The sequence below is a fragment of the Crocodylus porosus genome, unplaced genomic scaffold, assembly GCF_001723895.1.
Source record: "Crocodylus porosus isolate Cpor-Errol unplaced genomic scaffold, CroPor_comp1, whole genome shotgun sequence".
NCBI lineage: Eukaryota > Metazoa > Chordata > Crocodylia > Crocodylidae > Crocodylus > Crocodylus porosus.
In genome coordinates this window covers 8404084-8429497 of record NW_017728926.1, presented here as the reverse complement: position 1 = coordinate 8429497, position 25414 = coordinate 8404084, and the positions used below count along the sequence as shown (strand labels likewise).

Genomic DNA, 25414 nt, shown 5'->3' with positions numbered 1-25414 from the left:
GAGCTGGAGCTCAAACCCCAGCCCTCTCCTCCCCAGCTCCCGTAGCCTTTGGCGAATGGCCCGTCAGAGCCTTTGTTGGCTCTAGAGCTGCCGTGAGAAGGGAGCTGGTCCAATGAGCCCTGGGCAGCGATGGGGAAATCCATGCTGTCCATTTGCTCTCAAGCAAGAACATTTGTGCTAAAAGAAAAGAGGTGTGTATGTCTGTGCATATGCCTGAGTTGGGGGATTATGCCATAAGCAATTGACTTAGCCATTCATTTTCCTCCTCTCCCCTAAGGCTGTTGCAGTCCTTCCAGTGTTTGTGTTGAAATCAATGCTCCCAGCATCCCACTCAGCTGGAGGCTCCACCTTTCCCTTTGGCTGGATCCTGCTGTGCTGCTATAATCCAGTGTCTAGAGCAGCCACGTTTGTTGGCACAGAAACGAGGGCTGCTGCGTGTACGGTTTATGGCTGAGCTGCAGGATCAGGCACGGGGGAGCTGTTGGGCGTGCAAAGAAAGACCAGCCCCTTCCGGCCTCTGAAGCATCTCTTTTGCAGCCTCTCTGCAGCGTACGTGCACAGCAGAAACCTTCAGAAGACGCAGCCGAGGCCACGGAAGTGCCAGCATCCCGGCCTGGCCCACAGAGGCTGCAATCCAGGGCTCTGGGGAGAGTGACTTTCTCTGTCCAGGGGGCTGGTTAGTCCGGGTCAGTTGGGTTGCCAAGCCAGATGTGCACTAACTTAGCTGTGAAATTCCCAGCAGACAAGGTGATAGCAGTGTGAGCACAGAGGCGGAGTGGGCTGCTCACACCCAGGGGGGTGCATCGAGAGCGTGATGGTGGTTGGTAACTTCAGTGGCAGCAGCCATGAAAAAATGGAGTTCCAGGTCCTCCGGGGAGGAAAGAATAAAAACCTTGGACTTCAGAAAAGCAGACTCCAGCCAGCTCAGGGGACGGGTGGGAGGCAGGTCGGTGGGGAAAGGGAGCCCAGGAGAGCTGGCTCTACTTTTGAGTGCCTTTTAAGGGCACAGGAGCAAGCCATCCCGATGCAGTGGAAGAAGAGGAGGGGCAACAGCCTGGCTAGACGGCAGTCTCTTCTGAGAGTCGAAATTCAAAAAAGGACCCCTACAAAAGGCGGAAACGTGGCCATAGCACTAGGGAAGAATATAAGATCATTGCACAAGGGAGAAAAGTAGGAAGGCCAAGGCTTAATTTGAAAGGCAGCTGGCAAGGGACATAAAAGGCAATAAAAGAGGGATTCTACAAGTATATCAAGCATAAGAGGATGAGCTGAGCAGCCAGAGGTCCCTTACAAAATGCAGAAGGCAAGCTGGTTACAGATGCTGCAGAGAAGGCTGAAGTATTTAATGCCTTTTTTAAATATTTCACTCTTCACAAATAAGGTCAGATAAGGGGTGCAGTTGGCAGTAAATATAGGGGGGGAGACAAACGGTTACAGCAGACTGAGCCAGCAGCATGCTCTTGTTGCAAAAAAGCCAAGAGCATCCTGGGTTGTATCAACAGGTGTCACCTGCAAGTCAAGGGAAGTGACTCTCCCACTCGGTCCAGCACAGGGGAGGCCTCCCCTGGGGTCCTGGGTCCAGTTTGGGGCCCTGCACTTTAAGACAGATGTGAACAGATTGGAAAGAGTCTGTTGGAGAGCAATCAAAATGATTCGAGGACTTACTGGGAAAGCAAGACTTATGAGGAAAACCTAAAAGAGCTAAAGTTATTTAGTCTGGAGAGAAGACCGTGGGGCATTTGGTAACAGTCTTCAAATACCTGAAAGGTGATTATAGAGAGGATGGATTTGGGCTTTTCTCTGTGGCCACAGGAGCCAGGAATAGGAGAAGCGGTCTTCTCTCATTCCCTGCGTAGGCCGGGCCATGGCATCTCCGTGAATGAATTCCTGTTTGAAGTAGAACAGACCTTCTAGAAAAGTGTTCATTCTCTGGCCAAAGATTTCCAGCAAGGTCATCCAGCACAGCCTATAATGAGTCGCGTGTGTATAACTATATATGGTGCAAACTTATATAAATAATTTGCACCTTTATAAACTAACCAAAGCACATGCGTGTGTGTGTGTTGGGTCCTTTTATAGCATCTGATAAAGTGAGCTTCAGCTCGTGAAAGCTTGTGTTTATACATTACATTATATTGAGCACAGGCTTTCACAAGCTGCAGCTCACTTCATCAGATGTTATAAAAGGACCCCAGCACACACGACCACACACTTTGGTTGTTCATGGCTAGCTTATAAGGTGCAAATCTACCCTGCTTTCTACTTGGCTTTGGACTAACACTATGTGTATCTGCTCTTGCATAGCATTGGGTTTACTCAGTACTGGCCTAGACTTCAGCAGCATCAGCAGGGCACAAGATGGGCCCCTCTGGGCATCATGGCTGCCTTCTGTACCTCTTTCTCTGAACTCTTTCCTGGGGGGTGGCCCTTACGTGCATCTCCCTGGCAAGGCTGGGTCCTGGCTGCGCCTGTTTCTGCGGGTACAGCGGCATGGCACGACATGGCAGCGCCGACATCCCCTTCATTGGTTTCCAGGGCACAGGGCAGAGAGAGCTGCATTCACGTGGGACGTGCTTTGCTCATGCAGTGACACTAGTGGCCAGAGCAAGCCCCGATTGTTGCCAGGGCTCTCGGCCAGTGCAGCATGGCACTGGCACCCCGTGGCTGTGGCTTTCCTCATTTTGAGCAGGCCCTTTGTGGAAGGGTGGAGAATGAGGTGAGTGGTTCCCGTCCCTGGCCAGTCATTGCTCATTCTCTGCCCTGCTCCATCAGGCTCCCTCTTGGAGGTTAAGTGGATCCCTGAGTGGTGTATCTTAAGAGATCCTGTAACTGCCGGTTCACAATGCCGCGTGCTGTTACCGGGCTGACGAGGTGGCCAGGAGGGGATTGCATTTCAGTTTGGTCTGCTGGCCCTGGGCCAGGCAAAGCAAAGCTCAGCATCCCAGTGAAAGGACAAGAAGCTGTGGTCGGTTTTACCCAGACCCTCTTAGCTCTCACTGGTGAAAATATTATAATGAGGCTCCAGGAAAGTGCAGAAGGCAGATGGGGGTCCTTTCAACTGCAAGGCGAATAAATAGATCTGCAGCGAAGGCTGCCCTGGCTGTGCGACAGATGGATTTCTCATTAGCTGCCCCCCCCCCGTGCAGGGAGATGTGGCCAGACTGGAGAGTGCCGTTTCTGCCGCATGTTTCCCATGAAGAACTCGTCTGTTTGGACGGAGGGCTGTGTCATGCTGCCTGTGCCACGCATCTGCATGGGGCAGAGCCACAAGCTCCCCGTGATTGCTTTGCTGTTCCCTGCTGCTCATCACAAGGGAAGGCCGGGGGGGATCTGCATGCTCTGGGGGAGCCCCATGAGAGCAGTGTGGGTGGATTTGGGCCGATTGCATTATCCGGGTTGTGGGCACTGCCTCCTGCAGACTCTTCTTCCGGGGTTGCTGCAGCGTCCAAGGACACTTCTCCGAGAGAACCAGATAGCCCCATTCACCATCGGCTGGGCGAGCGTGGCCACTGATGGAGGGTAGGGTACACATACCTAATGGTAACGAGGGGTGGGTGAGCCAGATGCCGATTTAGAAGAGGTGATGACAGTTGCCAGGGTGTGGAGACGCTGCACTGCGCTGAAGACCAGGGCTGACACCCCTCTCCTTCTCTCCCTCTCTGCCTGGGGCACAAAACCTATTTGTTTCACCTCTGGATCCCAAGTTCCCCATTAAAACATTCATCCTAACATTTGCCATTCCTTGAATATACCAGTTGCTGGCTAATTCAATGGTGCCCAACATTTTGCTCCCCGTGAACTGGTGAGTGGTGCACAATGGATCCACGGGCCAGAGCCCGTGTGCTGGCCCAAGCTCCGTGCACTCGTATCGGGCCCCTTGCTTGCATCAGGTCCCACGTGCCCCACACATCCAGACTTTTGGCAGTAGGGGAGTGTTGACTAACACAGCGACTGCTCCCCCATTGCAAAATTTTCAGATCCATGAAGAGCCCCATGGGCCAGGTGACATGGCGCTGGTCTGCGGGCCCAGGGTTGAGCACCCCCGGGGTAACGGATGGGTAATACCTGACTACTTCCTCTGGCATTTTAGTACGTTACTGATTTAAACTTATATTCCGCATTCCTTGACTCTCCTGTCTGACACCATGCCAACCAAATGGGCACAACCTGATTCTGTGAATTTTGATGAGATGCACGAAGAAAGGACATACAGGGAGCGTACATTAATCAGTCCTCAACCTCTCCATCCCTTTCGGCAACCCCCGGTCCTACTAGATTGTTTGCTGCTTCGTTCATAGTGTTCCAAGTTTGCACTTTTCTGCATTTAGCACTTTGACGCGTTGAGCTGCTGAAGGTCCAGTCGAGAGTCTGTTTTGCTGCCTTGGGCAGGGCACCTAATGAGCCTTGCGTTCCAAAGGCTGAATTACCATTGATTGCAATGGAAAGCTTTGATATCTTAAAAAGTGCATTTAATTAGAGAGACAATTAATTAGCATCCATCGCTAACCCAGGACGGAGGCTTTTCCTGTGTCAACAGGGAGGTTTATTAAGTGAGTCAATAATATTGAAGTGGGATAAAACTCTAGTGAGTTCCGTAACCTGGGAAATAGCTGGAGAAAAGGAGAGGATGGGGTTGAAGTAAGGAGGGGTGGAGAGGAGAAAGGGAGCAGAGCTGTGGCGGGAGAGAGAGCAGTGCAAACACGAGCTTTGTGTTTCAACCTGGGTGGATGGGCAGGATTTGCTCTGATTTGTGAGGTCTGCAGTATCTGCTCTTTAGTTGGCACAAACTGCCAGAGCTCCTTAGAGCTGACTGGCAATACCCTCTGGTAATTCCCTTCCCCTCCAGCCCCTTTGCCAGTGCTACTTAGTCCTGCCATTTTGCACCCCCTGCTCGTTTAGTCCCAACACGTTGCACCGACCTGCTCAATTCTGACAAGTCCCCAGGGACTGTTTTAGTCTGGCTCTCCCCTCCCAGCTCCCCCAGTGGACCTTGGTCCTCGATCTGCCAGCTACGAGCGAGTCCTAGAAATCCTGGAGCGCTGCGGCTGGGAGGGAGCTCCAGAGGTCACATCTAGTCCAACTCACTGCCTGAGGCAGGATCAGCCCTGTCCAAACCAGCCCAGACAATGCAGCATCTGAACTCGTTGCAAGACTACAGCTGAGACCCCTAGACACGTTTCACTTGGGGCTGAGTAGCAAGGGGCTGGTGCCCAGGGGTGTAGCAGGGCCGCTTCTTCTCTGGGCAGTCTCGGTGCATGGGGCAGCACAGGGATGCTCTAGTGCCAGTGGTTGCAGCATTGCCAACTATTGTCGCACCACCCACAAAGGCAGTGCCCAGCAGGGTTGCCAACTTAAGGCAGTTTCTTTTTAACTGAGTCTCCAGCCTTTTTATTCTGTTTATGGTTGTACCCTGTGCTTTTCCCCTACCCCAGGGACCTCTACCCATCCCCAGAGGCCCTGACTGCACCCCATATTGCGCTGCCCTTGCTAGGCCTGCACCCCCTTTCTAAGCACAAGCCCCCAGAAGGACTCCCATCTGCTGAACTGCAACCCAGCAGCACTGCAGGCAGTCACCAGACACTGCAGTAGCAGCATGTGGCTGGTGGCTGCGGAGGCTCCCATGGGCTATATAAAGCCCTGAGCTACTGCCAGACACCGGGTAGTGCTGCCATTGGCATCCCAGGTGCTGCCCTGATTTGCCCCCCCCCGCCCCCGTTACACTACTACCTGTGCACAAATGACAAGCACCCATTCTGGTTTCTTGGCACCAGGACTCTTGCAGTTAGTTGATCAGTCTGGTGATGTTTTAACCTGGCCGAGGGCAGTGTCTGACCCAGCTGGTGCCAGTATCCCGGTGGTGCTGATCTGTCTTTGGATGGCCACACGCTCTGAGAGAGAATAGCCTGAGCACAGGCACGGATGGCAGCATCGCAGCAAACCCGTGCATTTCTCTCGCAGTGACCAGCAGTGCTGCCCTTCTCTGTGCTGCCAGAAAATGGCTTACAGAAAGCATCTTCAAAGTGAAAAGGACAGGCACTTAGCTCCTAACCGTACCGTGGGGAGCAGTGCTGTTGCTGGTGGGAAGACGTCCAGAGCTGCGCCGGCTGTTTTCCAACAGCTGCGGATTTATTTATCATGCCGCTTGTAGCATGTGAATCTGTAGATAAACACACGGGAGGGACTAACGTGAACAACAGTATTGATTAAACGCTGTTTCTGCAAGAAGATCCCAAGCACTTGCAGCTATCGCCAGCCACCAGCGATGGGCCGGGAGCCAGACACCCGCTCCCCATGCACCCTCTTGGCACCCTTCATGGCCATTGTCAGGGTGTTGCTGCAGCCAGGATGCAGGCGTGGGCCAGGTGTTGCTGAGCTTGCCAAGGCATGTTGCTGCATCTAGCACTCGTCGCGCAGTTGGGTGGCCTTGCTTCTCGTGGCAGAGAGGTGACGGCACAAGAGGAGAAGCAGGTGGCTGAGGCCACGCAGCCTGGCAGTGCAAAGGTGACTCCTGTCATGGCTGCATTGGCCCCTGGACCACCTTGCCTCCCTTGGCTCGTGCGGACTTGCGCAGTCCCTTCTTTCTGCTCTGGTAGGCTTGCAGAACTGCTGCGTGTTACCTGATCCTCTGTGGACCCGTGATGGCACAGGGCTTGGCTTGGCTTGACTGCGGAGTCGGTTTGAGGCTGGCGTGGGGTCCACATGGGAGTCATCCTGGGGTAGGTATATTTATGGAAATGCACTCAGGGTGCAGTGGGTTGCTATCAATGCATGTAGGGGAGTTGCAGCAAAGTTGCTATGTCCACACGAACCCCTTCTGCATTGCTGTGAGTATGGGAGATGTGCTGCCGGTGTCTGTGGCATGTTCAGTGCTGTCAGCTCTGGTGAGTTTATCATTTCTGGTGCAGTTTTGGCTCTTGTTTCAGGCTGTTGAGTGATGATGACACAACCCTGCTGCCTACATGCAGATTTAATGACCAAAATCAGATGGTTAGGATGAATGCACTCCTTTTAGCTGAGTCCTTATCCCAGCTCTGCTACCCATTCATGTCCACGTTTCTGTGCCTGTGCAGAATATGTTACAGGACGAGGTCTTGCATTGCATTCTTGGGGAGTAACAGTTATTTACCCATTTCATGGCCAAGGTACTTGCTAACCTGCCTAAAGATCCCATGTGCTCACCCATATAACCCACAGCATGGTCCTTAGTTCCCTCCTGGCAGCCGGCACACCTTTTAATGACTCCTACTGTTTCTTTGGCTCTGACTCGGGGGGGGGGGGGGTACAGTCAGGCTACTAGATACGGTACTCCCAAGTCCAGGCCCTGGAGGTGACTTGGGTAGGAGTGCATTATATTGGTTTATCTTGTCAGGAGCTGCTAGGCTAAATGCACTGACAAAACAAGGAACAGAGACCGGGAATCTCCTGTGTCTGGGACGTTCTGAAGAGAGGACAGCAGAAACCCTTTGGGCCTTCAGTTAGTCCCGCAGTGCAAGAGGTCAGTGCTCTGGACTTCAGGGTGATGGCATCAAACTCTGCCAGTGGCCCCCAGGCACATTAAGAAACTCTTCGTCACACATTCAGTTGTTCTTATGGGATTGCGGACCCTTTTGTCAGAGGGGTGTATGCAAGCCTGTGGCTGTTGCTGCACTGTCTTGTGTCTTCTGTGCCCATTGCAAACAGATAGGAAGGATAAGGTCAGGAATGTGGATTTGAGGAGAGGAGACCCTTGGAGACGATTCTTTCTGGGGCTTCCAGCAAAAGCCAGGCATCCCTCGTGCTCCCGACTGGATTAATGTTGGTGTTTTCACATGCTTGGGGCTCAGCCCAGCAAGCCGTGGCAGGCCGTTGCTCGGAGCAGGGCGTATACTTTGATGCTAGCAGCAGCAGTCCTCTGGAGACGACTCAGCATCATGTTCATAGATTCACATGCATCACGACCAGAAAGGGCCGGTCTAACCATCCAGCGTGACCTGCATGACAGATCAGAAAAGCTTCCCCAGCAGTTCCTAAATCTGGCCTGGGCTAGAGAGACAGCTAGCCTTGATTTGTTTTTTTCAAGACTCCCAGGGACAGAGGAACCTGCCTGTCCCCAGGTATCCTCTCTGGGTGGTTAAATATACAAGATAACATTCAGAGTTTTCCACAGCAAAAGTTACACAAACGAAGCATTTTGAAATGAGTACAGTTTCCTGGTGATTTTCTTTTTCAGTTGAAACCATTTTTCCAGTGACAAACTTTTGGATGGAGTTTTTCTAGGCAGTGTTGCTCTTGGCTTGTAACGTTCGCTTCCAACCCGGCATTCGCACATCACAAAATAAGTTGAAAAATAATCAAACGGCAGATGTGAAAAATGGAACAGAATTCCAGGATTCTGAAACGAAGCGTTTTTCAGAACAGCAATTTTCAAGACGTTTTATTTTGTAAATCATTTCTTGTCCCCTTTGAAATCAGCTTTTGTGATGCTAGAATTTCCTGTAAACTGGACTTTCCAAGTTGCTGCCCACTCTAACCAGAAGTAATGGATAGTGACTAATGAACAACTTAGACTATGAAAATGATTCAACCAAAGCATTAAACTTAAATGACAAATGCATTCAGAGGGAAGAGGGATTACTAACTGAAGAGTAGTCTTCATGCAGCGCATACATTATTCAGGAGTTCGAGCAATGAACGGTTTCTCCATTTCTGCTTTCAAGCTTTTCCAAAGCCCTAGGAGCGATGTTCCTACTGTAGCTAGATTATTTTACCCCGCCACCTTTCATTTAAGATCATATATGGGAGAAACATGCATGTATGAGGCTCGGGAGACCTGGGGGCTATTCCCAGCTCTGCTGCTGACCCACAGCACTACCTTGAGAGAGTTTCTTCTTTTGGTGCCTCAGTCTCCCCCTCTCTAAAATGGGGGGAATGATGGCCATGCTTTGGGCAGTAGGAGGACTCATTAAAGAGAGATTGCGGAGTGTTTGGAGCAACTCAGCAGATGGACAGTGGAAAGGTCAAGGGGGCTCCTTGTTACTTCCTTGACAAAGGGAGCCCATCTGGGTGGCTTGGTGGAAAGGTTCCCATCTCCCATCCGGGTACGCACGCTAAGGGCAAGATCCGACATCACTTTACGTGCCCAGACAGTCATCCAGCTGGGCACAGTTTGCAGTGCTATGCAATGGACGCATGAGCGGACGGCATGCATAGGCTGCACTCCAGGTGGGCGGGGAAGTGACTCTGCACGCGTGGGTCTGAGCTGTAGGCCTGGGATCCGCACCTGACCACACCAGGAGGAAGGGCCTCCCATGTTTCAGCCTAGTGGTTAGGGCACTCCTCCAAAAAAACAGGAGGCCGAGGTACTGGGCACCCCAGAAGAGACTCGAACCTGACTTCCCAGCACGGCTCTCCAACAGCCAGACTGCGCTGCAGTGTGGGAGTGAGGCTCTTGTGTGAGCCACAGTCAACCTCCCTCTGCATGATGAGCAGGGCTTCTTGTTTTCTCTGATTTTAAAAAAAAATCCCCAATTTTCAGTTAAAAAGAAAGAAATAACCCCAAATCCACATGTTTCCATAATTAAAATGAAACACCCCTATATACATATCTATATATTTGTGCTGTTTCATTTAAATCATGGGCAAACGTGGATTTGGGGTTATTGTTTCTTAACGGAAAATTGGGGATTTTTTTAAATCCAAGAAAACCAGGATCCCTGATGCTGAGGGCATAGAACTTCTAGGGCAGCTCCCCAGATTGCTAGCTATTGAGTTAAAATATGAGATGCTCTTCCTCTTCCTCCTCCTCCTCAGCTTCTAGCCCCTGCTAGTCCTTGTGTTCACCTAGCTGCAGTTTTGTGACGTGTACTGCCCCAGCAATGCGGATACAGAGTCGCCCGGCCAGTGCGCACACAGTCACGCACAGTTGCACACCCTCAGCTGCTGTTTAGATGCTTCTGTGTCTACCCTGCCCACGGGGTGAGATTGCAGCCCCCATGGAAGTGCCAGAAAGGGCAGTGGTGCAGCTGGGGACGCGAGACCCAGGTACAGCTGGCGAGACTGGATTCTGCTGTAAAGCTGCTTGTTGACTTAGCCTGGCTCCCAGTGCTGCATGCAAAAAGCCATGCACTTTCCAGTTTCTGCCCTGGGGTGCTTCAGTCCTTTGCTTGTGGGGATCCAGGAATGAACAGTACCATCTGCTGCTCGTGGTAGCGTAGGAGTTGGGATCTAGGCGATAGACAAGCATCCATCAGGGAACGCAGAGCAGGTGAAATGATGATTTATTCACATCTCCTACACAACTCCCCTGTGTTTTCTCATGCACAGCCACCCAGGGGGTCTGATTAATGTCTTGATGTCGCTGCTAGCTCTGGACAGAGACATTGGCTGCGTGGCTACTGTAAGCGTGATCTTCACCTGCATGTAGAGGCCCAGCATTGATTCGGAAGGCAGAATTGCTTTATTTAGCTGCACATTTTTCATTTCACATGCTCCCCTTCCCTCTTGTTCTCTCTCCGTCCTGTTTGCCAACTTCCATGTGCTAGCAAAGGGACTGGTGCTGCTGTAAAGTCTGCTGTGGACAGAGGACTGCCTGAAATGTTCTGCAAACATGAGAGTTTTAATCAGCATAACTAGAGATGAACGAGATGTGGATCTAAAGGCCAGTGTATGAATTGGGAGTGTGGCCAGTTGCCCTCCCTTTTTCCTCTGTTTAACTTGTGCAACAGGTAGAGCCAACACAATGGTTTCCAAGCAGAACAAAGTTCCCTTTCTAGGCTGAAAAAGCAATACATCCTCACACTGTGGTGGTTGCCATGAAAAAGTGGCTGTCCCCCCCGAAAGCACGACGTAGATGCAGAATGGGAAATGAAAGTGATAGCTCAGGCCCAACAGCAGGCAAATGCTGTTTCTTTACCAGCAATCTCCCTATCTCTGTGCTGAGCACAGGGCTGTTTCACCTCTGGGCCACTTAACTTGGTTGGTGTCTGGGAACTCATATCTAGTAAAAACTCTCTCTCGGTGACTCTCAGTAAGCTTTTATGGAAGCAGAGCTGTCTGCTTGCTGCTGGGAACTTTGTTCTCCCTAGCAAGAGGCAAAGTCCCTGTCTCAGGAGTGGAAGTGGATGCAGCTCCCTGAATCAGGGCCTTGGGGAACTAGGGATGGGGACAGCCTGAAAGGCCAGGGGCACAGAAGAGCAGAGTCGGGGACGCCTGGTCTCTGAAGCATGGCTTCCAGAGCAGGGCAGGGTCCAAAGCCAGCTGTGCTTCATCGGGGGCTTGAGCTGACGTTTCGTTGCTGTGATCAGATGGTTTTGGGTCCAAGCTAGAGCCAGCAGCACAGTGGCCCTCAGTGGGATTTCCCACGAGGATCCATGCGAGCTGCTTGCAGTATGCTCATGCTTCAGGCATTTAAAATGCAGCTGATGTCCCTGGCCCAGGATATGCCTTGGTATGGCTCCGATGCCAGTCCTGGTCATGGTTGTGGTCAGCCCTCTCATCCATGGCTTGATTCAACTGGCTCTTCCTGAAGGATTGTCGAGCGCTTTCCTTGCCGAGATGGAGACAAGGTCCCCGTGGGCCCTGCTCACCTCCAGCTGGCGGAGTGCTTTGCACATGTTTTCTGGGTTCAGGCGGTGTGGTGTGGTAGGTGAGTGGGTGCTGGGGAGAGCGGCACACTTGAAGCCAAGTTCCCAAGGTGGTGGTCCAGAAAACTGCCGCTGTGCTGTGTCTTCAGGACTGCCTTTATGTGGGGCAGGGCCTGGGACCCCTGAGCAGTGGAGCTGGGAGTAAGGCACAGACTCCTCCGGGAGGCTGGGAGCTATGGGGAGCAGAGCACTGCTGGCTGGTGCTGGAGGATACAGATGTGCCAGGAAGAGCTTCACCGCAGCTTGCTTCTAGGTGGGTCCTGGTTCCTGCCCAGAGGTGGGGTGCTCAAGCTCCTCACCTCGCTGGTTGTCAGGATTGTTTTCAGAGGGACCAAACAAGGCATTTTCTCCTATCCTCCTCTGAGAAACAGCAGAAGTATTTTGGCTAAAACCCACAAACATACCAACCAGCCTGAGGCAGAGACCCAGCACAGAAAAACAGTGGCTGGAACGGTTCAGGTTTGGCAGCGTTATAAACACCCGCAAACAGGATCTAACCGTGCAAATATAAACATCGCCACCTGCATGGACTGTGAAATCCTTGCCTGTTTTTTCTGTTCTCTTTCATTAGTAGCTAAAAACTCATCTGACCTAAAGTATTTAAGCCCAAACTGCCTGGAAAATCTTCTCGAACGTGTTATGATTCTCCTGGCTTTAGAGGGGAGCCACCCGCTGAGCTGGCACCTGTGCCTGGTGTGAGGTGGCAATTGGTGGTCCCCATCCTGGGCACAGAGCTGGTGCTAGGGCCTTCCACGGCAGAGCTGGAGCACCAAGGCCTCTCTGACTGCCGTGCCGGAGAAAACTCCTGCCACTCCGGCGTTGGAGCCATGCCTGTAGCAGGCTGGTGGAGGCCCCTGCATGGGGACGTGGGGACACAGCACAGTCCTGGTTCAAAATGCTGCATATTCAGGATTTCTTGTATACCTGCTCTTAGCTCTCACTTGTTTGTGGGGATGGGCCTGTTACGGAGAAGGCTGCAGTGTCCCCAAACCCTGTGGGGGATGCCATGGTCTGCAAAGGTAGACACAGCAGAGAGAGCAGTGTGGCGATGGCAAGCAGCCTGGTGGTGCCGTGGGTTTGGGGTGGGGGTGACGAGAGAAAAAGGGATTAGCTGTGGGTTGTGCTGGCTGGGCCCTGTGTTCCCCTTTTCCTAGCTCAGCACTGCATATCTGTATCTGCTCGTGCTCTTCTGGTTGCAGGGGGGCTGCGTCGGAGTTTGGGGGCTGCCACTGCAGAGGCATTTCTCCTGGGTGCTTGAAGAATTGAGGTGCTAAACCGTGCACCCTTGCAGTGCTCAGGATCAGTGCTGGGCTCTGCACCAGGTCTGTTTTCAAGGCCCTCGCTCCGAGCTGTGATTGCCTGGGGGGTATGCAAGTGGCCTGGCTCTGTCATGCTGCTTGCTTAGTTCTGTGCCCTGAGGCTGCCTCCTCATTTCCACCCCTCTGACTCCTGATTTTTGTCATCTTCCTGCAGAAACACTGATGGATTCCACCACTGCAACAGCAGAACTGGGCTGGATGGTGCATCCTCCTTCAGGGGTGAGTCCTCACTTCTTCTCACCACCGCCCCGCTTCTTCCTTAGGCTGTGTGCGAACAGGGGTGTAGGATTCGCACGTCTCTGTGCAAGGGGGAGTCCGACCAGCAAGCCTGGTATGAACAGAGATCCCGTTATTTAACAAGACGCCTCCACTGTAGCTGAGCACGCTGCTCAGAGCTACGAGGGGAAGCTTCACAGAACAACCCTGAAATGTGAGATGTCCCAAAATTTCAGGGTAAAACTTACAAAGGCAGCTAGGTGATAAAAGAGCAGCAGCATCTTTGATAATCAATGGGACCCGAGCTCTGAAGTGCCAGGATTGCTTTTGAAAATGGGATTTTGCTGCTTCAAGCAAGGAGGAATCTTAAAGAAAATCATTGAAAATCATGTTGATTTTTTTTTTTAATTTTACCATGTTACATGACAACCGTTGAAGCTGCTGGAAAAGAATGTGAATGTGACCCTAGACCTCTAGGCTTGGGACCCCAAAGAGTAGCTTTCCATAAAGGATTGTGCATGCAGGGACTGAAGCCTGAAACCAGGTAGTGGAGTGGCTGCAGCGGAGACGTGCCCTGGGAAAGGGAAGGGATGCAGGCTTCCCCAGTGAAATGCAGAAGAGAGGTGCAGCAGGTGTTTGCGAGTCCTGACCACGTGCTTGGATGAGTTTGCTGATCTCTCTCTGTCTTGCTTGGATGCAGTTAGACCAGGCCAGAATTGGGGGCCTTCCTGGAGTTTTTTCAGAAAGAAATAACCGGCCCTCTGGGATCTCCAGCAGCGCTGGACCCCGGTGCCCCTACTCTTAGTGGGTTCTGGGGCCATGACAGACTAAAGATCGTCTCTGAACGATGAGCGCCGCAGCGAGATTAGCAAAACCCTGTTGAAGCAGGTGGCTGGGCTTCCTCTTGCTTCTTGGTCTGGGTAACTCTCTTTGCCCTAGCATGGATTGCCCTATCCGAGGCACAGGGGCCTCTCGGCATCCAGCCAGATGCTAGGGGCTTGGGACCAGGTTCCTCAAGGAGCTCAGCTTCCACCCGGCCAACCTCGCGTGGTTCCCAGCGGGAGTTTTGGGGCACGCAGTGGGTTCAAAGGTGGTGGTGTGCTGCCTGCAGGGTCAAGAGAGGGGGATAGTTAGGGAAAGATGGAGAGCCAGGTCAGAGGAGCGGGGTTGGCAAAAGAGCCAGAGCACACAGCAGCTGCAGGCACCTCCTGGCCCCGCAGCCTCGAGCTGGGTTCACCACGCAGCCCTGACCTCCTGGTTTTCATTGAGCTAGTTTTGTTTTGCAGGGAAACGAATAATGGGCACATGCGCACCCCCCTTCCACCCACTCCCGACCCTGAATGGAGTCTGGAAAGGGCAAAATGAAGACGTTTCTTTGGATTTCACACTCCCTGGCTGACAGGCACAGGCCCTTCCCTGCTACCCCGCTCCGGGCGCGCCTGGCCCTTCGCCAGGGAGCCCTGGACGGGAAGCCTGAGACCAAGCCTCAAAGAATAGACTGCATCAAGAAAAGCCTCCCGCCACGATGAAGATTATACTGCGTTAGACCAGCTCCCCCGGGCCTTCCCTGCGCGCCCCCTCCCGTGGCGAGCCCAGAGCTGGGCCAGGTTGTGCCAAGGCCCGCTGCAGCACGCAGCGCTGTCGAAATCATCATAATAATGGCTATTAGCCGTGAAGGCTTGCAGAGGCTTCACCCACTCCACTAGGCCTCAGCCCAGCCTGCCCCATTGCCTGCCAAAGGGAAATGATGGGCTCTCAATAGGCGGGGGGCAGAGGTCAAGTCTTTTTCTCTCCTCGCCCAGCCTTTCTTGTTTGCAGTTTTCCATATCTAAAGCGAGCCCTGCTCCCTGCTCTCCCGGCCCACTCGGTAATGAGGCCCAGGCCTGTTGGAGGCCGTCTCCGTGTATTATTGTGCTGCCGTATTCTTTTGAGTCCCCAGCATGTTAATTAGAGAGTGAGGAGAAAGGGAGAGGATTCTAATTAAGCTCTGAGGAAGCGCCGGGGCTGAGACGAGGGGTGACTTTCTCTCAGCTGAGAAAAGGGAGCTTTGGAGTGGGGCACTGAAGGGATTAGTCCGTCCTGTGGTGTCAGCAACTCCAAACAAGCCCCTCTCGCCCCCACCCCTGCTACCCCCCATCACTCCCGAGTGCCCTCCATCCGGCCCGGGAACCGGCCACTGAGCGGGTGGGTGTCCAGGCTCCCAGAGCTCGGGCATGGGGCAAGGGAAGGTCTCCAGGGGACTCCCGCTGCGTTTCTCAGAAATGTGTGCATGGCTTGCTGGAAGGACCCAGGGCGGCTGGCGAAGGTGTTTGAAAAGTTTGGGGTTTGCTCCCAAGTGCTGACATCTCGGAGGTTGCGTGCAATGGACTGTTGCTTTCCAGCCAGCTCTCTTGATCGGCTGCCAGCGCTTGTCCGCCTGGCTCGAACTTATGTCACATTATTGAATATTAAATTCAATACACAGTCTGAAATAATAAGATGCCATTGCCACATCTCTCCCTACACAAACCAGGACCATCCCTAAAACATAGTCTCCAGCTCCATTCCCTTCTCCCTGTCCCTCGGGGATGTGCTAGTCAGGACTAGCAAGCATTTGGAAAGCAGGTCTACTGCATGCTCTCTGCACGTGGCTGGCACCAAGAGCAGGCCCAGCAATATGGCTCTTGGACGATCAGGACAGTACATGATGAGCTGCATGCAAAGACTGGATGAGCCTGGAACCACTTTGGTGGCAGCTCCCAGGTGCAGCACGGAGGGACCTATTCCAGCCTTTCAGAGATGAGACCGCTGCTGGGCAGACAGGTCCTTGGTGACCATGCAAGAGTCCTCTCTGGCAATTGGGGCATGCGTTTCTGATTAATTCTTGTGGGTTGGCCCAACAAAGAGAAGGACCAGACAGCATTTCCATGGCAGGCAAGAGCTGGTGAGGTCTTTAAGTGTGCCCTGGAAGAATAAATCCCTGTAGTGTGAGGTGGAGAGGGGTGGGGAGACATGTGGAGGGGAGGGCACTGGTTCAGGAGACGAGTCCAGAGTGTACTGCAGCAGCATAGGAAGCATTTTGACCATTGCTGCAGAGTGGAGCCTTGGCCTGGGAGAGGATGGGGGGAGGCAGGGCAGTGCCCCCAGGCAGGGACATTGGTCTGGTCTCACCCTGCCTCTCAATGACTGTAAATACAATGCCTCTTTGTGTCCCAGTGACTCTTTGTATCCCATCTGCAGTGGGAAGAGGTGAGCGGATACGACGAGAACATGAACACAATCCGTACGTACCAGGTGTGCAATGTCTTTGAGTCCAGTCAGAACAACTGGCTCCGGACCAAGTACATCCGGAGGAGAGGGGGGCATCGCATCCATGTGGAAATGAAGTTTTCTGTCCGGGACTGTAGCAGTATTCCCAATGTTCCCGGATCTTGCAAGGAAACCTTTAATCTCTACTACTATGAGTCGGACTTTGACTCGGCCACCAAGACTTTTCCCAAGTGGATGGAGAATCCCTGGATGAAGGTGGACACCATTGCAGCCGACGAGAGCTTCTCCCAGGTGGACCTGGGCGGCCGGGTGATGAAGATCAACACGGAGGTGCGGAGCTTTGGGCCCGTCTCCAAGAACGGATTCTACCTCGCCTTCCAGGACTACGGGGGCTGCATGTCTCTGATTGCCGTCAGGGTCTTCTACCGCAAGTGTCCCCGCGTGGTCCAGAACGGGGCGGTGTTTCAGGAGACCCTCTCGGGAGCAGAGAGTACTTCGCTGGTGGCAGCCAGGGGGACGTGCATCAACAACGCAGAGGAGGTGGATGTCCCCATTAAGCTGTACTGTAACGGGGACGGGGAGTGGCTGGTGCCCATTGGGCGATGCATGTGCAAGGCTGGCTACGAGTCAGTGGAGAACGGGACCGTCTGCAGAGGTAACTGTTTCTTATTGTCTGTTGTTTGTTCTCCGCATGGCAAGCTGTGCTGCATTGTGGTGGGCCCCAGCATATGAGAGAGCCTCTGCGTGGTGCTGCTCGTGGGAAGAAAGAGTTGATTGAGCACCGCTCCCTGCCGGGTGGTAGTAGTGATTCCGGGGCACCCACTGGCTTTGCTGTGTCCGTCTGTGAACGTGCCTCTGCATTTCTCTGTTGCTTCTGATTTCCCAGCACCGTGGTTCTTGTATTTGTAGTGGGAATCTTCTTGGGACTGCCTGTCCACAGCTGGACAGAGCGCAAGGAGCCCGATCCAGCCTGAGCTCCACATGCACTTAGACTTGCACACAAGATTGAGGATGGCTGTTATGCAGTACCATAGTTGAAATACTGGCTGCATCCACATGCCTTGGCTTGGGTTTGCTGGGGGTCAGGCTGGAGCAGCCCTTCTCCGTTGTCCAAGGGTGCACCAGGAAGGTTCTTGGAAATGGGCTCAGTGGCTAACCTTAGCCTTAGTCAATTTGCCTTGTCTTGATAAAAAGCAAGCCTTTGAAGGAACCTAGGTCATGAAGCAGCAGGGCTGGGCTATTTATCTTCTGGCCAGTGCACCCCTGGCAGAGGAGCAGGTGTCTAAGGCAGTGGTTTTCAACCTTTTTTTTTTTTTTTTTTGTGAACCCCCTTGGAAGTTTCAAATGGAGGTCCAGACCCTTTGAATTGTAAGTGTGGGGATTCGCATAAGTTTGATCCTGGTCACTTTTCATACACCCCTTAAACGTAGTCTGTGGACCGCAGGTTGAAAACCACTGGTTTAGGGCAGCCCACAGAAGGCAGTTGTACTGTGCCACACTACAGCTAATCGCTTTGGTAACTTGTGAGATCCATGTAGCGTTGTGCATGCAGAGCTGTGTTTCCAACCAGGCCATCGTGAGCCCTGTCTTCACTCCCACCATGGAGTCAGTGATCCCAGGGGTCCTGCACCTGCTTTGAACAAAGAGTGGAATCCCATTTCCCTCTGAGCATCTAAAGGGGAGTTTTCTAGCCACCTACCTGGATGTTTTTCGCCTTTACTTCATGCTGTGGAGATGTACCGCTGCGCTGGTAGACTATAAGCATACATGGCTATATATGTATACACACAGCTCATGTATATGTGTACCTGCATGCAGGTTTTGGATAAAAATGGAGAAGGAGATGGCTCCCATGTTTTAGCTCCAAAGACTGAGTGGTTAAGCCACTTACCTCAGAAGCCAAAGACCCCAAGAGAGTTTGAGCTTCCGTCTCTGTGACGTCCCAGGATAGTCTCTTAACTGCCGCCCTGCCAGCCAGGCAATACCCAGTGCTTCCTTTTGGAGTTGACCTCCTGGGCAGCCCTGAGAGGGAAGGATGTGGGACCAGGAGTGCAAGCCACAGTGTGCGAGGCTCGGTGGATGGCCCTGGGTTTGTGTTCTTAATGAGACAGAAACTTCTGCATTTCCACTTCTTCCCATGACTGTTAGTTAGGAGGAGGAGGAGGAGGAGTGCGGTCGAGGGGCAGGGAGAATGCCTGTGCTGTGGTGTGGGGGTTAACGCATCTCTTGGTGAGGGGGCTCTGGCCACTTGGCTATAGGGGCTAAAACGCAGGAGGGCTGTCTTCCATCCGACACCTGCTAGTCCTGAGCTTCTGGCTGCCTGGAGAGCATCCTTGCCTTTTTCCTGGCAATCTCCATTGCAGATCAGCACTTTGGGGGGCTTTTCAGATTACTGAACTCACAGGGAAAATGCATCCCATATCCCCAACTGTCTGGTACTCCACCCTCAGCTCTGCCAGCCTCCCCTGCCCCCTTCCCATCTCCACAAGCTCCGGTGCAGTCCAGAATTACGTATAGAAGAGGCTTGACATCTCCCATGGCTCCGAGAAGCATTGAGCATGCTCCGTCTGCATAATGGCCGAATGCCACGCAACTGTGATCCCTACTGTGGGTCTAATTGGATTCACAACACACTGGGGTCAGCGAGAAATAGAAAGGAAAAGAATCAAAGCGGGGGGAAAATAAGGAGCACTATTCTTCCTGCACAGACAAAGAGGGAGGGGAGGGAGGAGCCGGAGAATGGGACCTGCAGTGACATAGTCCATCACCAGATGGAAATCCTGGAATCATCCATAACACTGCGGAAGCAGCAAAAATATTCAGTAAATATTTCTTTTATGTATTTGGGAAAAGGCTGATGAGGTAGTCGTATCACAGGATGAGTCTGAAACGCTTTACATTTCAACAGTAATTCAAGAAAATGTTTAATACCAGCTACTAAAGATAAGCATTCTTCAGTAACCAAGCCCAGATAATATACATCTAGCAGTTTGAGAAGAGCTGGGTAGTGAGCTTTCTGGATCGTTGATATTCATTTTCAACACACTTGGGAAGACTGGGGATATTTCAGAGGTCTGGAACAAAGCTGGGTTTCTGCTAGTGTTTAAAAAGGCTAAACAAGACACCTTAACTAATTATAAAACTGACAGCCTTCTACTGATCCAGACAGAATTACAGAACAGCTAATACAGGACTAAATTAATAAGGAATTCAAGTAAAGTAAAGAATAATATCTAGGTTATTATTCCAACTTTTCTTTGAGCCTAATCGGCATATAAAATGCACTTTTCCAAACAGGAGATTTTACCACCTTCAACTCTCCTATGAAATACGAACTTTCATTTCTACCCAGGAGAACTTTTACAGTCTTTTCTCCGATGCCTGAAGAAGGATGTTTGCACCCCAAAGCTTGCAATTAAAGAATTCTTTTTTTGCAAAAATCTTGTTGGTCTAATAAAAGATATCACCTCTCCCACAAGTCCTGATTGCTCGAGTAAAGTAATACACTTAACACCAGTTAACATGGGTTTGTTGAAAGTGGATGTCAGACAGAATTGGATGTCTTTATCGATGCGATTACAAGTTTGGCTGATACAGATCCGATGCGCAGGCTTCTGTAGGCATCGATACAGCCCCCCCCTTGGACTCAGAACGTAGGAAGATGCAAAGTCAATGTGGCACATACTAAATGCATTGAAAATGGTTTTGAAATATAATTGGAAAATGAGAATTATCATTGAATGAAAGTGTATGGATACCCATATGACTGAGTTCTTGTCTTCAAGCTTAGTTAACATATTTATCCATGACCTGAAAGCAGATGTCAAATCATTACCAGTAAAGTTTGGAGATGAAAGGTTGCAGGCTGCTAACAAATAAAAGGACAGGTCACTGATAGTGAGTGAGCCGGGTGATTCGGTCAGCTGGGCACAAGCAAACTGTATGTGTTTCCTTCAGTATGGCCGAATATAAAGTCATGCACCAGGAACAAAGAATATGAAGGTAAATGTTTCCAGAGAGCAGTGACCCTGAGAAGGGCTTTGTGTTATAGTGGATAATCAGCTGAATATGAGCTAGCAGTCTAACATTGCAGCCAAAAGCCTGATGCCTTAGGTGCATCATCAGTTCAGGTTTATGGAGGTGGAGGAGGTGATGTCCTGTATTTGGCACAGGTGTGGTTGCTACTAGAGCCCTGTGTGCCCTTCCGGTGGCCACAACCCAAAAAAAAGGGATGTTCATAAATTGGAAAGGGTTCAGATAAGACCTGCAAAAAAGATTGCAGGATTGGTTAAAGTTCCTGGTTGCAAAATACTCAATATTAATAGTTGCTGAAAGAGAGGGTTGTGGGGAGCCTAGAGTATCTTTAAATACCTACTTGGAGAACAGAGATGTGATCCTAGAGCCTCTGGCAGACAAAGGGACGACAAGCCCCAAATGTCTGGAAGCTCAAGCCAGGTTAATTCACTTTAGGATAGGGCATGTGTTCTTAACAGGGAGAGACGATAACCATTGAAACAACTTCCCAGGTGCTTCTCTTATCACTGGAAATCAGCAGTGTAAATAAGCAGGGGTGACTGGAACACTAGTCCTAGCCACAGACTTAATTAGTTAATTGACTCTGTCACTGGTGCCTGAATGGAAATGCTGCTGCCACTGCCAGACAGTTGTTTTTAAAGTTTGGGTGGAGCAGAAATCAAAGGGGGGGTGCCTGTACCATTGTACCCCACTCCCCCAAACCATCCCTGGGCATGGCTGGAACAGGCTTCTTGTACAAATACGTGCAAGCTGCATGTAGAACCCACCCCTGCCAATACCCCCACCCGCCGAGCACTTCGCTACCTAGCGGGGGCAAGTCGGTGTCTGGCTGAACACTGATTCTACCCAGGGGTTTAAGAGCTTCTCCAATACAAAACTGGAAGTGCAGAGACCCCTAAGGACCCTGCAACCCTTGCCTGACCCCTAGTTCAGGGCCCCACTGTACTAGATGCTCTCTGTACCAAGAGGAGGGGGAAAAAACTCCCCCAACGCTCCCAATCCCCATCCCAAGATCCGTCTCTGCTGTGAATATAAACGCTGAGAATATTAAACTGTTGTCACAAGCCAGGAAGCCCCATGCCATCCGAAGGGGACGGCAGGCAGCCATGTCCCCTCACTCCCATTCATGAGCCCTGTTCCTGGAGGGCACCGTGCCAGGCCAGAAGCACCTGCACTTTTATCCAGTGGCACTAGTGTCAAAATGCAGCTGCTTCTGGCCTGGCACCCTGAAGGCAGCATCCAGCTATCAGCCCTTTCTGAGTAGCAGCACAACACCGCAACCCAAGGGAGCATTTGATTTCAGCGCAGTATAAATAGCGTTAGCAGAGAGCACAACAATAGCTCTGCCCCTGCCATCCCAGGGCAGAGCCAGTGAAAGAGAGAGGCAGAGACGGAGATGCACTTAATACACTGCAAGGGGAGATGAAGCAGCCCAGACAAAGCAAGCAGGAATGGGAGAAACTACAGAGGAAGAGCCAGTGAGGAGGAGGAGAAAGCGGCAAGGAAGGGAAGGCCAGGAATGAGCATCTCCGCACAAGAAGGCAGCGATGTGTGGGGGTGACATAGGGAGCGTGTCTTATACTTCATGGTAATGAGGCCCTTACAAACATCACGGGAAAGAAGCAGGGAAGTGAATGAATCAGGCAGCCAGCCCCTGCAGGGCCCTGCGGGATTGGATAGCGAGGCCGAGTGAAATGAAAATCTCTTAACCACACAGAATTGTTAACTGCTCCCAAATCCTTTTGTGCCATGGCTGCAAGCTTAGAAGAGCTTAAGCTGTTAGATGCATGAACTTCCTCAATAAATATCCCTCCTGCACATTGCCTCGAGCAGGCTTGCTCTGTATTAGTTAGATGAAAAGCCAGCAGAGAAAGCCAGCAACTTTCCCCCGCTCTTTATAGCATCATTTGGGGCCTTTTAATCATTCAAGTTGCATCTTCAAATTGCAATGCATTAACAGTATAGTTCAGGGGAGCTGAGCCCCCTCACCTCTGCGGGCTGGGTCTCTTCCAGGCTGCCCAGACCATCTGATAGTACTTCCCGCCAAAGGACAGCTTTTATTTGCTTTTGTTTTGCCCTTCAGCAGGGGCCCAGATTTCCTCCCATCTCTGGGAACGTGAGAACCTGCCAGCCACATGTAAGAGTTGGTGCTTTCCACCACGCTGCTCACATGTGGCCTGTGCTGAGCTCAGGGTGGGGCAAGGCTAAGAGAGGGGGACAGTGGCATGGTGGAGGGACACAGCATCCAGGTTCTGGGTGCTAGTTGGACAGGTTGGCAACCAAAGTGTCAGCAAGGGGACAACAGCGTCTCTTCTCTTGTGCTGTCAGGGCTCCCAGTGAAGCTGCCGAGGGGAAGGTGAGACCAGGCTGAGCTGTGTCTGGCCGGCAGGGAGCCGCTCCAAAGGCTTTCCTTGCAAAGGCTTGGACTCCTGCGCGAGAGCGTGCCCATGCCCATGCCCAGAGCCCAGTGGCAGCGTTCATCTCTCTCGGGAGGATGCTTTCATCCGTCACCTGCAGGCCCCCACGTCCCCTTCACTCACAGATCTAGCGCCCCGAGGCAGGATAGCGCCAGGCTCAGGCGACTGGCCCAGACTGCAGTCGTGCCACACAGGACGTGAGCTCAGACTCGTGCAAACTCTGATTTAGTTAGTCGACAAGGTGCATCTCTTCCCTGACTTCAGGCTAGCACAGCTTGCTGCCTCTCTCGGCAGAGGTCTGGGAGCTTTCCTTGGCCCCGGCTATCCTGTTGCGTGCCAAGCTGCCTGGCACTGGCGGGCTTGTTTCCACGTCGAGGATTCCTAGGAAGGGCTTTGGTGCATCTGGGCAGGAATCGCAGCTAGCAATAAATCAAAGGGACTCTCTGGTATGCTAATGGGGCTGCAGGAGGGGAATAGTGGGCAGGGGAAACAACTTCTAGGCTGCCTCAGAGACCCAGTACGGAGAAGAGGTGGAGAGGGGGGATTCCAGCCTGACGCCTTCCCCTGGAGCCTCCTCTAACCCCTCTCCCCCAGACATCCCCTCCTGACACCCGGCCTCCCCCTGCTGACCTCACACGCTGCCAGGGAAATCCCAGGCTGACTCGCAGCCCCCCAAGGATATCGCATCCCTTCATCTCCAGTCCTCCGTGACCTACAACTCTCCTCTTGCGCTCCCCTTTCCCTGCTTTTCCTGGCCTTGCACCGAGGGCCATCCCCTGCCCTTCTCTTCCAGGAACGTCTGCGATTCATCTCCACAGCCAACAGACAGGCCTGGACCCTGGTCTCCTTGGGTCAGTCCCTCACGATGGGGCCAGGTCCTTCCCAGGGTGGCTCGTGTGTCCGTCCCCCTCCGGGACAGCCTGGGAAGCCCAAGCTGGGTTGTCTGACCTGGCACCTTCCTGCTCTGCTCCTTCCTTCTTCCCTTCCCTGAGACCCGTCCTCTTTCAGCTCCGGAGCCAGCCGCCCCTCAGTGACGGTGAACTGCAGGCCACGTCATGATTAATGAGCTCGGGGAGTTCAGGCACATGCCTCCAGAAGTGCAGGCCGTGGAAACAGCTCCCCAAATCCTGCTGCTGCATAAACAAAGAGGACATGCAGCCCCTCTTTCCGCTCCTCCCCCAGTTTCCTTCTCCCCCCTCTGCTCAGTCCCTTCCGTCAGCCCTCTTCCTTCTCCCCTTCTCTCTGCCTGGCAGCCTGGGCTCTGCCACGGAGGAGGCAGCATATGTCATGGAGTTGGTAATGGGGAAAGGGGAGCGGAGGAGCGGAGCCTGGTGCTGACGGTCTGAGAGGCTCTCTAGGAAGGAGGTTGGGGCAGAGAGGTTCTCATCCCAATTGCCCTCCCGGTTCCTCTCCTCCTGGGGCTTGCTGAAGTCGGCCATCCTTCAGGATTCACTGGACCCTGCCAGCTGCTGTGTCTCCTAATAGCAGGGCATTTGCCTCTGCCCCTGCCAGCGTTGTCCTCAGGGCACTTGGCCCTGCTCCCGTTGCTCCCAGAGAGTAGTCGGAGCTCCATCACTAGCGGGGTTCAGCTGTGCTTGGTGGGTATCTGAAGCCCCAGTCATTAGCACAGCCGGGGATGACCAGAGAGCCGACAGGAAGCTATAAGGTCTACATTAAAAGCTTGCTACTGCCACGTGAGGGAGCGGGGATACCTGGTTTGCATGGGGCTTTTGCACCTGCCGCAGGTGAGAGGTACCGTGGGCTCCCAGCTCTTTGCCCACCTGAATATCCCTGCTAAAGCAAGTCGCAATCCCAGAAGCCGTTCACCTGGCCAGCACTAGGCTTTTCCTTGGCTTCTCAGTAACAGCAACTCTCTTTGAATCCTTTCAGGTCTGAGAATCAGAGAAAATGGGGGTGGGAGGGGACCTCAGGAGGTCACATCTAGTCCATCCCCCTGCTCAAAGCAGGACCACCCAACTACATCATCCCAGCCAAAGCTTTGTCTATTTGGGTCTTAAATGCCTCCAAGGACGAATAGTCCGCCACCTCTCTGGGTAACCTCTTCCAGTGCTTCATTACCCTCCTAGTGAGAATTTTTCCTAATATCCAACTTCAACTTCCCTTGCTCCAACTTGAGACAAGGAGATACCTTGTCAGTCTGTCTGTCTGTCCTGAAGCAGTAGTCGTACAGGTGCATCTAAAGCTGTCTGTGTGCGTCTCTCGTGCATAACACTTCCTTCAGGCTTTTATTCCCTCAGCTTGGTCTCGCAAGCCCCACCACCCTGGGCTGTCACCCCAGAAAGCCTCAGCCCGCAGCCCAGACACCCCATCCCTGCAGCCTTGGCCCTCCTAAGCAAAGCGGTTTTCCTTCCGTGATGTAAAGAGATGAAGAGAAGAGGCTCTTTCCTGACCGGCTGCATGAGGATGCACCTTCCTCTCACAATCCCCTCTGCAGAATCTATAATTGATCTCAAAGTAACTCCGTCTCAGCTCAGACTGCTGAGATCCTATCTGCGACGTCATGGGATTTTTGTATTTCTCTAAGAAAAGGGAAGGC

At 52.4% G+C, this 25414-nt stretch overlaps 1 protein-coding gene across 4 annotated transcripts in view; it reads left to right on the top strand.

Annotated features, from left to right (window-relative positions):
- The first annotated feature begins 13099 nt into the window (after nt 1-13099).
- EPHB2 (EPH receptor B2) overlaps nt 13100-25414 on the top strand; it is a 74380-nt gene continuing 62065 nt past the window's right edge. For all 4 annotated transcript variants that reach the window (XM_019541349.1, XM_019541347.1, XM_019541348.1 and 1 more), the window contains exons 1-2: nt 13100-13159; nt 16376-17060. In XM_019541349.1, the coding sequence (XP_019396894.1) occupies nt 13103-13159; nt 16376-17060 (742 nt within the window). In that variant the 5' untranslated portion in view covers nt 13100-13102. The remainder of the gene's footprint in view (nt 13160-16375; nt 17061-25414) is intronic.